We start from the raw sequence: 13,763 nt of genomic DNA on the forward strand, positions 1-13,763 counted from the left end.
ATAAAAGACATTATACACATATTATTATATTTCAAATATATAATAATAAACATCATTAGATTAGATTTATTGTATGATGAGGATTTTTAAATTTTATAAAATTAACTGATCAAAGTGTTTTAATTGATCGATTTATTTATATTATATATTTTTTAATGTAATTGTATAATACACTTGGCAGAATTAAATATTCTTATCAGATATTTATTCATTAGGTCTCATAATAAATATACAAATATGTTGAAGGATAAACCCTGTCTTTTATTTAGTTTTATTCAGTTTTTGACATTTATGAAGTACTGTAACCTTTTGCTTTAAGTAAATATTTATATAGGATTCATGTATAATTTAATATAGAATTTTGATGTGATATAAAGCTGGTAGCAACTTTTAAATTGTTAATTGACAGACCTGAAAATGAGAATACAAATCATAGCTGTACTTTGTACATTTCTATTTATAGGTAAGTCATTCTCCTGCCTATCAATCTATTGAAATTGCCAAATAATAATAATAAATGTTCGTAGGAAGAAATATTGTTGAATTGGAAATTTGTCTTAATTATTATTGTTATACATATCGTCTTCTTTAATTTTTAATGAAATAGTAGAAAATTTATTCATGAGTGTATGTTTAATTTATTATCAAATGTAACTATCTCAATTAAATTCTTGCTTATTTTATTTTAATTTAATTGAATTTTAGTAAAGCCTGTTAGGCTTTTTTCATTAGAGAATTATTATTATAATTTTACTCAAAAATAATATTGAATATTTATGTAAAAGCGTTCTTTAAAAATGCAATTAATTAGAATATGAAAATATTGGTTTATTTAAAGTACATTAACATAAGATTAATATATAATAAATAAATATGGCTAAATACTTAAATAAATTTAGCTTGTAATATTTGTATAATTTTGCTAGATAGTGAACTATCTCTTATAGATCATAATGTTATTTTTAATATTATTTCAAAATGTTTCAGGTGCTTTTGGTAAAAATGCAAGAATTATCGGTGGCAAAGCGGCAAAAATACGCGATTTTCCCTTCCTTGTCTCCATAAGGTTTCACATAAATAATATTCACTTATGTGGAGGTGTTATTATCAGTCAAAAGCACGTGCTTACTGTAGCTCATTGTGTTCAAGATTCTTTATCAAATTGGTCTAGTCTAAAAGTATTTGCTGGATCATCAAGTTTGTCTGCAGTTGAGGGTACCGCGTATGCAGTGGAAGATGTCAAATTCCATCCAAACTATAATGTAATACTTACAGCTGAAGATCATTATCGCAATGATTTGGCTATTGTATTTGTAAGTTAATCAATTATAATCTTAATAACAACATTGAACTTATTCGTTAATTTTATTCAGAAGATTTTATTACTTATAAGATATATATATATATATATATATATATATATAGCTTTTACGGCATAATTTTAATGAAAATAAAAATAGACAATAAAGAGACAAAAAAAACGGTGAGAAATTAATACGAATGTTTATTTTGTCAGGTTATCGGATTTATTCAGTTTAGTGAATTACAACAAGCAATTCCACTTCCAACAGCTGATTGTACAATAGGTGATAAGGTCACAATAGTTGGTTGGGGACTAGCATCAGTAAGGAGAGGAGTACCCATATTTAGTTTACGAAAAGATAAATCCAGTATTCTTCCTCGTGAACATTGTAATCAAGTATTCAATTTTGCTTTGTATGACGAACAAATCTGTACATACTTGAAGGCATTCAATTCAGAAGTAGTAAGTATTCACGTGTAACTAAACATATTGACAATAATAATCAACAAGTATTTTAATCTAACGAGTTTTAACTCTAACGAATAGTGTAGCATAAATTTTTTTTTTTTTTAATAAACGTTTATAGAGGTATCATTTAATGCTTTTCAAAATGAAAGTGAAACAAATTAATAAACGTTATATATAATAGAGGTATCATTTAATGCTTTTCAAAATGAAAGTGAAACAAATATTGTACGAATAATATGTGTTTCATATATTCACAGGGTGATGATGGAGGACCAGTGATAAGTAATGGAAAATTAGTTGGAATTATATCACTTAGGAGTACATTATTCAACGATAATTATAATGTTCACAGCAATGTCTATCAACAATTGGATTTCATAAGATCCGTCCTCTAACATTAACAACATTATTTTTAATTTATTATTTAATAATTCATACACAATTGTTTATTGAATTTTCAATCAACTCTTAGATCTAACTGTACTCTCACTAATTTGAAATAAAATAAGACAATAGCTTAACCAACAAAATCTTATCATTGATTAGAAATAAGTAAACATATTATTTGCATTGTATCGATGAAATAATTATTAGTATAAACAACTTTTTTTTTTTAAATTTTTCTTCTACTATAATTTTAATAACTTTTTAATAACATTAATAACTTTCTCAATGCTTACCAGCTAAAATTATAAGGAATATAAATGCATAGTAACAAGTATGAAAATATTAAATACATTTATTATTTGAGAAGGATTGAATAATCCATTCAATACTCATTGTTCGTATGTCGAAATTTCTTCAAACCATGCAACAATTTAATTTAAGAGCGTATCATTATTTAAAAATTCTTATATTCTCCTAAATAATCGTCATTTAAGCCTGAAAATGCTCTTTTCTTACATAAGAAACGACTACAGATTGGATTCTATTGGAATTCCATGAATTCTATTGGATCGATATTGTTCTAAATTTTTTAACAACTTTTTTCAAATTCAGTGCTTTCGATTTGCGATGGTCAATTCGTAAATATTTACTATCTATTTTCTCTCTCATACTTATCATCTGCGACGCATCTTGCTTAATGATTTCGTCACAGTTAAATTATAAACACAATTAATTTAAAGATATTAAAAATCATATTCAAATACGTGTTACTTCAATAATAATTTGAATATTAATTACAACATTATGTTGAAAATTGATATTAGTTATACATTATTTTCTAAAATTTTAAAAGGCTCTAAAACAATTAATTTCCAAAACCATCTAATGCGTGATATTTAAATTCATATATATATAATAATTATTTTTAATAATTCATATATACAAATAAACATATTACTTCTTATATAATTCACATATTTCATTCATATTATTGTATTACTCAGAGAATTCATACTTCTTATATAAAGTAAGTGGAAGTCTTTGATTTTGAATTATAAACTTACAAATTGAAAAATAAAAACTGAAATCATAGTTTTATTCACGTATTTACTATTTATTTATCATTATTATGAATTATTTAATTTCAAAATAAATTCACCAAAATTTGTACTTTAAAAATTGCCTATTATTATTATTATTATTATTATTATCACTAATAAATAACAAAAATTATGGTTATTTAAAATTTTTTTTGCTATCTAATAACAACATGTAGTGTATATAGAGATTTATTTATTTTTTAATTTATTATTAATATCAATATGTCTATATTAATTATTATAATAAATAAAAATCTTATATTTAGTATGTTTTTGTCTTTTTATTTAATTTAATGTTATTAAATCGTAGATTTGTATTCGTTAGAAAAGTTCTAAACTGTATATTATCTAAATTATATATATATATATATATATATACATATATATAATTAGCAATTAATAATCTAAAAACTTTATTTCGTAATTGTATCTATAGTTTATAACGATTTTGTTTGAATTATGTACGTTCCAAACTACTTAAATTTAAGCTATAAATACTATAAATCGTATCTTGTTTAGTATCGTATGTTTAGCTTTTCATACATACACTGTTAATGACATTATTATTACTTCAGTGATATCTAAAACCATTACTACCTCTAATTTCAATAATAGATATGGTAGAAATTTATCTATCAATTTAAAACTTATTATGGATTATGACTTTATAACCTGTTATGGATAAAGCAAATATGTTATTCAGAAATATAAACATAGAGACTAAATTAAATATACGACTTACTAATTAAATAATCGAAAATATTTAAATATTTTGGAATACGAAATAAGAAAAAACGTACTGTGCGGCTGATTGAATTGAAAAAAGACACGTGAACTGAAACTGTAAGCTTACTAAAAATAAAAATGATTTTTTAAATTGATTTTTAAAGAAATTTGTTATCGAAAAAAACAAAATAGTTGAATAATAACAAAAAATTTGTTTATCCCAATTAATATTAATAATTTATTACTTATTTATAACAGTTTTACTATTAAAGTCTATTGTATAGACTCGAATTAATATTCGAGTACATATATTATATGTAATTTTAGATAAAATTAATATATTTTATGAAATTAATATATTATATGTAATTTTAGATAAAATTAATATATTTTATGAAAAAATAATTGAAATAAGAAAATATATTGCACGATCACTGTAAACTCGGGTATTTATTAAAAAATTTTTATTTTTGAAGTATTATAATTATTTGATTAAATTATTTGAAAAAATGTAATTTTAAAAGAATTAATCACAAATGGTTAGCAGTCAAAAAATCCATTTTAAATATTTTTTATAAAATTGAAGATTAATATGCTCTTATCGAATATAATATTTAATGAATCTTGTGGTCTCTTTCTTTTATTTTTATTAGTTGATGGAAGTAGAAATTTTGTCTAAAATAGAAAAATTTTAGTTTTTAATAGCACTTTATTTTGATGATAAAATCATTCTAAAATGTCAAACATATTTTATTACATAAATTTCTTTTTATTAATAAACTTCTGACTGAAAATGTATAAATGCTACTATTTTTATTTCAATTTTTCTAAATATAAAGATGAATTGAATTTGAACAAAGTTTTTCATGGTAAATTGTAAATTCGTATATAGAATTAAAAATGACAAAAGCCACGCATATTTACATATAATCTTAAAACTATAATTAAGATTTATTTGATGAAGTAATTAAAAATTTATCTAATACATATATATATATAATTAATTTCTGAAAAGTTATTATCAATAATAATATAGTGGAATCAATTTTAACCTATTTTCTGTATTCCATAATTGTTTTCAGGTAAATTATTTTAAATCAATTTCAATATTGAATTGATATAATAATAATTATATGGTATTATTAATTAATTATTTCAAAAAATTAACCTAGACTATTTTTAATAAATGATAATCACATATTTACTACATACATTTGAATGTAATTAATTAAACTTATATATTATTATAAAACATTTCCATATAATAATCTGTAAAATTCGAATTAAATGTCTTACTAATAATCCAAACATTTATATATTTTTATTTTTTATAAGAAGGTATGGCGAAAAAGAAGGAAGGTGAAAGATTATCAATTTTTTTACTAGTTTGCTTTTATATTGTCTTTGCCTTCATATCAATCAATTATCTCTTTAATATTAGCAGTCATATCAACTTATATCGAATTATTTTCTTCACAATATTCTCTAAAATCACTTATATTTATCTATTAACAAAATTAGAAATCTATACAGCAATAATATTACTTCTTATCATAAATATTATATAAAGTTGAAAAATATTTTCATGTTTATTTTAACTATAATATTTTAAAAGTAGAAGAAAACTATTTAAACAAAAATACACTCTGCATAATAAATTTTGATTAAAATTATAAGATTCGTTTGAATACGATATTGAGGAAATGGATTATATTAGTAACTAAATAAATTTTTACCAGCAATTCAGTAATCCCTTAAGTAGATTCAGATGCTAAATGTACGTATTACTAAGAAAAAGGACACACATATTGTTTTAATATTACAAACTTAAAATAATAATTGCATGTATTTATAATTTTCACCCAAGTCTATATTTTTATTCAAATTTCTTGTCCAGATAATTCTAATTCAAACTCAAATTAACAATAAAAGAACACACGATATTTCTCAATGCAAAATGTATTTTTCTGATTATTAAAAAATTCTCCAAAAATGAAAGAGTAATAGTTTATTGTCATTTACTAAATTATTAAAAAAAGTATATTTTAAAAAATTTACAAAGATGATAAATATTCATTTTCAACTAAAATTTTTTTTATATACAAAAATATATTATTTCCAAATTCCAGAGTTTGAAAATCACTTAAAAGATTACAATTTAGTAAAACATGTAAGAAATTGAAAACACTGTACATCAAAAGTATATCTCTATATTTAAAAAGTAAATAAAATTTATATTTTATCTTACTTATATATAAGTACTTACTTATTGTATAAGCTTAATTATATGTATAAAATTTAATGTTTTATACTTGCTAACTATGAATTTTTATTGGAAAAAAATTTCTCGTAACAATTAATTTACATCTAATAAAGAATAGGTGAGTTATTTTAATATATTACTTGAAATATTAAAAATATTAGCTGTACATGTTATTGTTATATACATTCTATTCTATATTTTATTATGACCATTATCATTTCTTAACTATAAATTGTTAAAATACGTTCATTATTATTTTTTGCAATAATGCTTATATTAATACCATAATTTATAATGAAAAAAGTAGATATTATCACTTATTTAATCTTATTATCTAATTTATGAATTATATAATTTACAAAGAAAAAATTTTAATTAAAAACATTATAAGTGTTTATTCAGATTTTTTTATTGTATATACTAGTAATACCTTATTTTTCATTTGTACACACATAAATGTGGGATATTTAAGAAACGAGAAACAAATATTGAAATAAGATATATAAAATGAACACGTTACAATATAAAGTACTAAGCAATATTTAATTGGAATAATAAACTTACAGATTGAGCAATGGTGAATCGATTCCTGATTTTATTTTCTATATTAGTAATTTCTGGTAACTGGTCTTTAATTTTGTAATGATTACATAAATTTTGTAATGAATGGTTAGTGTGTATTAACTGGACCGTGTGAACATTTTATACGACTTATTTTTTTATCGCATAAAGAAAAAAATAATTTAATTTTAATTTGGATAACACGATCGGTATGATTAATATTAACTACTAAGTACATTCGTTTAAATATACCATAAAAAAAAACTATTTGTTTATTATTTTATCGTTTAATTTGTACAAGATTAAAAAAAATTGTCGTACACTGACTAATCATCTAATTTCTCCTTCAGTTCAAATACGTATTTCTAATTTTACGTTTTTAAGCATAAAATATGAAAAATTATATCATATTTCAAATAGAAATTGTCGAGAAAAGCCTCTAATGGGGTTTTAGTATTATATAAACAATATTAGCTAGATTAAATAAATTATTGATAACGACAAAACTGATTTAAGAAATGCTTATAATATAAGAAACTTTTCATCATGCCTTCAGATTAATTAAGCTTAAAAAATTAATGCGATAAAATAATTATCATTTTGTTGTAGATTATTATTATGTATACTTCGATAATGTCATCATTGGTTTTAAACATATCTAGTGTAATTAAAAAGAAAAAATTTTTGATACAAAGCAATTATTTAAACATGTTATATTACTTTATTTATAAACTTATTTATTCAATTATTTTCTACAAATTTTTTTACATTATATGCTTAATAATAACAAAATTAATCAACTCATAGTTTCATTGTTGTGCCAAATGACGTGAATGTAATAAAATTGTTATGAATAATTTGGTCTATTTATATGATACGATTATATAAGGAATAATCAATGCTTTCTTATTAATTATTAAAAAAATTTTCAGGTTCATTTTCTAAAAATGCACGAATCATTGGCGGTCAATTTACCGATATACACGAGTTTCCTCATATCGTATCGTTAAAATTTTATTCGACAAATGACTTTCTATGTGCTGGTTCAATCATAAGTAATCAACACGTACTCACAGCAGCTCATTGTGTCTATTATTTGCGGATAAATTTTTCAGACTTGAGGGTTCATGCAGGAAGTTCGACGTTATTAGGTATACACAGATCTTCGTATTTCATATTGCGTATCGATACACATCCTGAATTCGGAGGATTACAGACAGGACACGAACGAAAGCAAAATGATATTGCTATTCTTACTGTAAGTAAAATATTTTTTAACGTAATCACTCGATATTTCTTAAATATTTTTATTTTTGTCTTTTGGAATTATGATTGGGTTTTCTTATTTTCTCAAAGAAAATATATATTGTTAAGCGATAGATTGTTTTTAAAATAAATTTTATTTCATATACATGAATTTCATATCAGAATTTGCCTATAAGAAATATAATCGGATAATTTTCAAAACTAAATTTCAATTTTATTATTCATTAAATAAATTAATTTAATAAGAAATAATGTATTTAATAATCTTGTTCCATTATCATTTTCTTTATTTCAGTTTAATTAATTGAAGCATTTTTATTCCTTAGGTCAGAGGTACTATACAATTTAACCTCCGGCAGAATAAAATTGATCTTCCAACAGAAAATGTTTTCGACGATAGCAGCTGTGACGTGTGTGGATGGGGTTTAACAGCGGCTGTAAATGGTCATTACTCCAATCAATTACGAAAATCTATGGTTAAGGTACTTAATACAACTTATTGTCAAGAAAAAGTACCATTTTCTATACTTGACGATTATATATGCACATTTCGAAGTAGAAGAGGTACAGCAACGGTAGGTATCATCATGTTTAACAGCTTCTAATTAAAATAATATGACGTAGTGACAGTAATTCGATGGTAGAAATTTTGAGAAATAATTATGCAAATTATATATATATATAAATGATAGAGAAAAGTACATATATTTCAGAAGGGATATGTATCTGATTAAAGAATTTGAAAATATTTTACAAAAAAATATTTGTTAGTATTTAGTATAATATCAAGTGCTTTGAAATATTATATAGACATATTGATAAATCATATTTTGGTATTAAAATTATAATGAAATATACGATAAAAACTGTAATACAAAACCGTAAAAAGCACATTTTTTTTACAGGGCGACAGTGGAGGACCACTAACATGTAATAATAAAATATTTGGAGTAATTTCGTTTAGTATTTTATTCATTGATGATGGCCCTGACATACACACTAACGTCTATAAACATTTGGATTTTATTAACTCTATAATAAATCGTAATCAGACTACTGAAGGAAATGTATTACAGTAATTCATTTGACAGTCTTAGCCAACATTTAACTTAAATCAATTAAGTCAACAACATGGAGACAAGAATTAGCGATGAAACTGTATAAATTTTACATAAAATTGATAATTACATAAAAACTTTTTAAAAATATTTTAAATAAAAAAATTATATAAAAATTAACGATAGTCCATTATTATTGTATTAGGTCAGTATTTCCGTTGCTCCTTCAAATATTATCTATTTATATTAAAACCGTATTTTTTGCTATTTGTATTTATAAATTTTCTATATATTATATTGAATATAATAAATAATTTATAATATTAATAAGCGTTTTTTATCTGCCTATTAACAATATTTTATTTTATTTATATATTGTAAATTAATAAACATAATGTAGAAAAATTGTTATATTCGTTCGTTATATTCCTATGCAAAACTATAGGTACAAGATTTTTTTACTTACTTCGTTGAATAGACAATTAATAAACAAAATTACAAATAAAAATGAATTAATATTCTAAGAGGTAAAAATATCTATATAAGCAATTATTATTATATCTTTTAACTTTATCGGATCTCTTAATATATACGTATATAATATATATTTTATATAATATTTTCATTTATAAGAATTAACGTGTAATTATTATTTAGTGTAAAATTTAAAAAAAATTCCAAATTTGCAAGAATGTTAATATAATAGTTAAATTAGATTTTAAGATAATCATTGTTATTAATATATTGGCATTGTACTTTTAATTTAAAATAATGTAATACCCACAGAAGCAAAGTAGAGTATTTATTCTATTATCAATTATTATATTTCGTGTATTATATTTTATGAAATATGCGATTCATATTTTCTTTTGGTTTATCATTTTATTTTGTTTTGAATTTAGTACGAATTTTGTTTTGTGTGATTATTTATCAGGATAAAATAACCGTTAACAGTCCACATACATATTGATATTTATATGAAATAATAATACATATTTATCAACTATGGAAGGCTATTAATTTAAATATTTTTTATCGTGTTTACTTAAAAGAATAAATATGTCCTATTTAGTCAATTAATTATGAAATATAATAATAAATTTAATTATTCGTTTAAGGTGATCTACTTAGAATTACAATACCTTAAAATATTCTTTATAATAATGACAAATAATATTAATATAATGAGACAAAAAATGTTAAGCTTCATTTTATAATTCCTTATTTTTACTTTTTACTAATTTTCTTGCCATTGATTAATATGAAATTTTGAGATTTAAATACTTATATTATTCTTTGGATATAATTAACCTAATAAAAAATTTTACTTGTAAAAAAATATTTTAAATGGTGAAGTATTAAAATATTTAAAGTCAAATACTTAACATAATTTTCGAATTTTAATTCTACGGTGTAAAGTGTTTAAATTAGATAAAAACACTGCATAATGTATTCTATAATGTAAAGTGTCATATTAGATAAAAAATACTGCAATATATTTATTTCAGATTTAATATTAAACATATGAATAAAAAAGTAAGAGTTTACAAGTTTTTTATCTATTTATTCAGATCTTTCAGACGTCTAATTGTAAATATCATACTATATGTCATTCTCAAAAAGACATTTTGTATTTATTCTTAAGTGTATTTAAACATTTTCTAAAAGTCTTTAATCAAATATTTAATAAATATTGAAATAAGATTTCCATAAATTTAAAAATTTTTAATTTTTAATTTCTTATATAAGGCAAATCATAAAATTTAGTTTCCAAACTTTAACTTATGGATTTAAGAATGAAAAAACTAATTGTGATATTTTTTTGCACATTCTATTTTTCTAGTAAGTGATGTTTATGATTTTAATATCTATTAGTAGAAAAGAATTAATATAATTATAATTTTTTCTTAATTCTTAAATTCTGTTCTGTCTTAAAAGCAGTCTTTTTCTCTCATTCTTCTATGTCTAACTTTCTAAGAAAAATTCTAATAATATTGTACACATAATTTCATCCATGCAATTCGTAAAATACAATAGATTAATATTCTAAACAGATTTATTTGAATCGTATTTTATAAATTCGTTAAAATATTTGATATTATTCTTGATATCATAGTATTGTTGATACATAAATTACTTAATAATATACTTAAAAATATTTTGACATCTAATGTAGTACTTAAACTGATTATAAATAAATATAATTATACGTAATTGTAATTATCATAATCAAAGACACGAATATTGAAAATTCTGGATATTAATAAATTCATTTATATAATCTATTTGTATATTACTGTTTTACATATTTTATTTCGAAACCTAATTACAGGTGATATATAAATATATAATATTTCGTTATATCTAATAGATATATGAATTTTATAACAATCCTAATTATATTCCATTATAAATTATCATATTTTATTATAATGAGTGCATTTAAACGGCATTATTTCATATCAATCATTAAATGCAAAAAAAATAAATAGATTTCCTTAAATTGAATTATATAGGATTCGAGACAAAATTTTCATAAACCATTATTGTGAATATTTCAGATGCATTTGCTAAATATTCAAAGATCATCGATGGGCAGATAACCAATATACAATCAGCTCCTTATATTGTATCATTTCAATATCGTTCGACAGGAAGTTTTTTTTGTGCTGGCTCCATTATCACCAATCAGCATATAATTACGGTGGCACATTGCATGCACAATATAGTATATGATGTAACAGATGTTATAATCAAAGCAGGAATATCAACATTATCTGAAACTCGGGGCAATTCATATTTCATAAGTAAAATCGACATGCATCCTGAATATTACGAAACATTTACAGGCACACGAGAAAACCTGAACGATATTGCAATTGTCACAGTAAATTGAAATTTTTATTTTTCATTTCATACGCAAAGAAATATTATAATAAAATTATAAAGAATTGATTTCAATTATTAAAACAGTCGAACATATTATATTATAATGCACTTAAAAATTATATTATAATATCTAACATCGAATGTGAACTTGAGTATTACTAATTTTCTAGGTCATTGGAACTATTTCATTTAACCAGCGACGGAATAAAATTGATCTTCCAACCGAAAATGTTGTCGCAAATAGCTATGCTGATTTGTATGGCTGGGGAACGAATGTATATCCAGGTGGACAATATTCAAACAATTTACAAACAGCAAGGGTTCAAGTCCTAAATGCAACTTACTGTCAGGACACATTTCCCTATAAAGTTCTCGACGATTGTATATGTACAAAAGATATTTCGAGTCGTGCATTATCTGTAAGTATTTAAGAAAATGCTTAAAATACATAAGCTGAATATACCTACGAATAAGAAGATTTTTAGAATTACATGATAATGTTTTATAAAAATTTATCCTTATGAAAATATAAATAGCACATTCAAATTATCAATGCGTTCTAATCAATGCAACTAGCATTTAAATTCAAACATTGCGTACATCTGTACATTATTAGATTAAAAAAATTGAATAGAAGTAATTTAATAATGAGTAGCCATTTGGAAATACCTAAGATAGATTAAGAAAATTGTAAATACCAATGCAATGAAACCGGTAAAAAAACAAAAGAAAATATTTTACCTAGAAATATTTGTTCGTGAAATAGTGCAAACATATATTTGAATGTAATTTCGTAATAACTAAGTAATAAGAAAAAATTAAAATTAAATTATTAATAGATTCATAAAAAAATATGTATAAAAATAATTTATCAAATACTTACAGGGTGATAGTGGAGGTCCAGTGTCCCAAGATGGGATATTAATTGGTGTTATAGGGTACGGTACACCCTGGATCATTGAAACACCCGATATACACATCAACGTCTTCAAACATTTGCATTTTATTCATTATGTTATAAGTAATTAGCAGCAGCATCATTTTAATAACTTTAATTTAAATTATTATTCACTATATTTATTCACGGTTAAAAACACCAAAAATATATTATTATTTTTACTTATAGTATTTTTCTTATTCTTCTTGTTCCTATTATTAATATTATTATTATTATTATATGATATTGTAAACTGATTCAATATCGGAATAACCTGGTGTAAAACATTATTTTTTATAATAAATTAATAACCTAATCAGTTATTGGTGAAAATGTTACGATTTTTTATATTATTTTAGATAATATATATTGTAGGTAAATCATATGTAATAAAGTAAATTACTTATATTCAGTAAAATTCCTGCTACTTTGCTGAAAAACAGTAATTACATTAAATGTGATGTATCAGTAAGAGAGAATATATATTTTAAAAGTAGATATAAGCACCTAAGTATATTATATTTTATTCCTGAATATTTATGTATTTGAGGAATTTGCATTTTCTATACAATAGAAAAGAGTAATCAATGCATAAAATTATTCTATATTTGTTAATAATTAATTTATAATAAGTAGCTTTTCTACTTTTAGAATTAGCTTAGAATTCTGTTGGAATAATTTTTATAATGTAATTATGAAAGAGAAGAATATGTAAAACTCGTCATTATACACAAGAAAAAGTAACTAATGTGCAATAATAATGTAAATTATATATAAATAAATAATGTTAACAGACATAGTAAAA

At 22.0% G+C, this 13,763-nt stretch overlaps 1 protein-coding gene across 1 annotated transcript; it reads left to right on the plus strand.

Annotated features, from left to right (window-relative positions):
- The first annotated feature begins 346 nt into the window (after positions 1 to 346).
- Positions 347 to 2,202, plus strand: LOC105367462 (trypsin beta-like). The gene is made up of 4 exons (XM_011506181.1): positions 347 to 463; positions 988 to 1,313; positions 1,517 to 1,765; positions 2,029 to 2,202. Exons 1-4 carry the CDS (start codon positions 418 to 420, stop codon positions 2,164 to 2,166), a joined length of 759 nt encoding a protein of 252 aa, XP_011504483.1. The 5' UTR covers positions 347 to 417; the 3' UTR covers positions 2,167 to 2,202.
- Positions 2,203 to 13,763: the final 11,561 nt, after the last annotated feature.

Source organism: Ceratosolen solmsi, unplaced genomic scaffold (assembly GCF_000503995.2).
Source record: "Ceratosolen solmsi marchali unplaced genomic scaffold, CerSol_1.0 scaffold7, whole genome shotgun sequence".
NCBI classification, from domain to species: Eukaryota; Metazoa; Arthropoda; class Insecta; order Hymenoptera; family Agaonidae; genus Ceratosolen; species Ceratosolen solmsi.

What these genes read in the sequence shown, in the direction of transcription:
- LOC105367462 (XM_011506181.1), top strand. Translation starts at nt 418, where the DNA reads ATGAGAATACAAATCATAGCTGTACTTTGTACATTTCTATTTATAG. An exon ending in TTGTACATTTCTATTTATAG is followed by an intron (nt 464 to 987) that starts GTAAGTCATTCT and finishes AAAATGTTTCAG; the next exon opens with GTGCTTTTGGTAAAAATGCA. An exon ending in ATGATTTGGCTATTGTATTT is followed by an intron (nt 1,314 to 1,516) that starts GTAAGTTAATCA and finishes TTATTTTGTCAG; the next exon opens with GTTATCGGATTTATTCAGTT.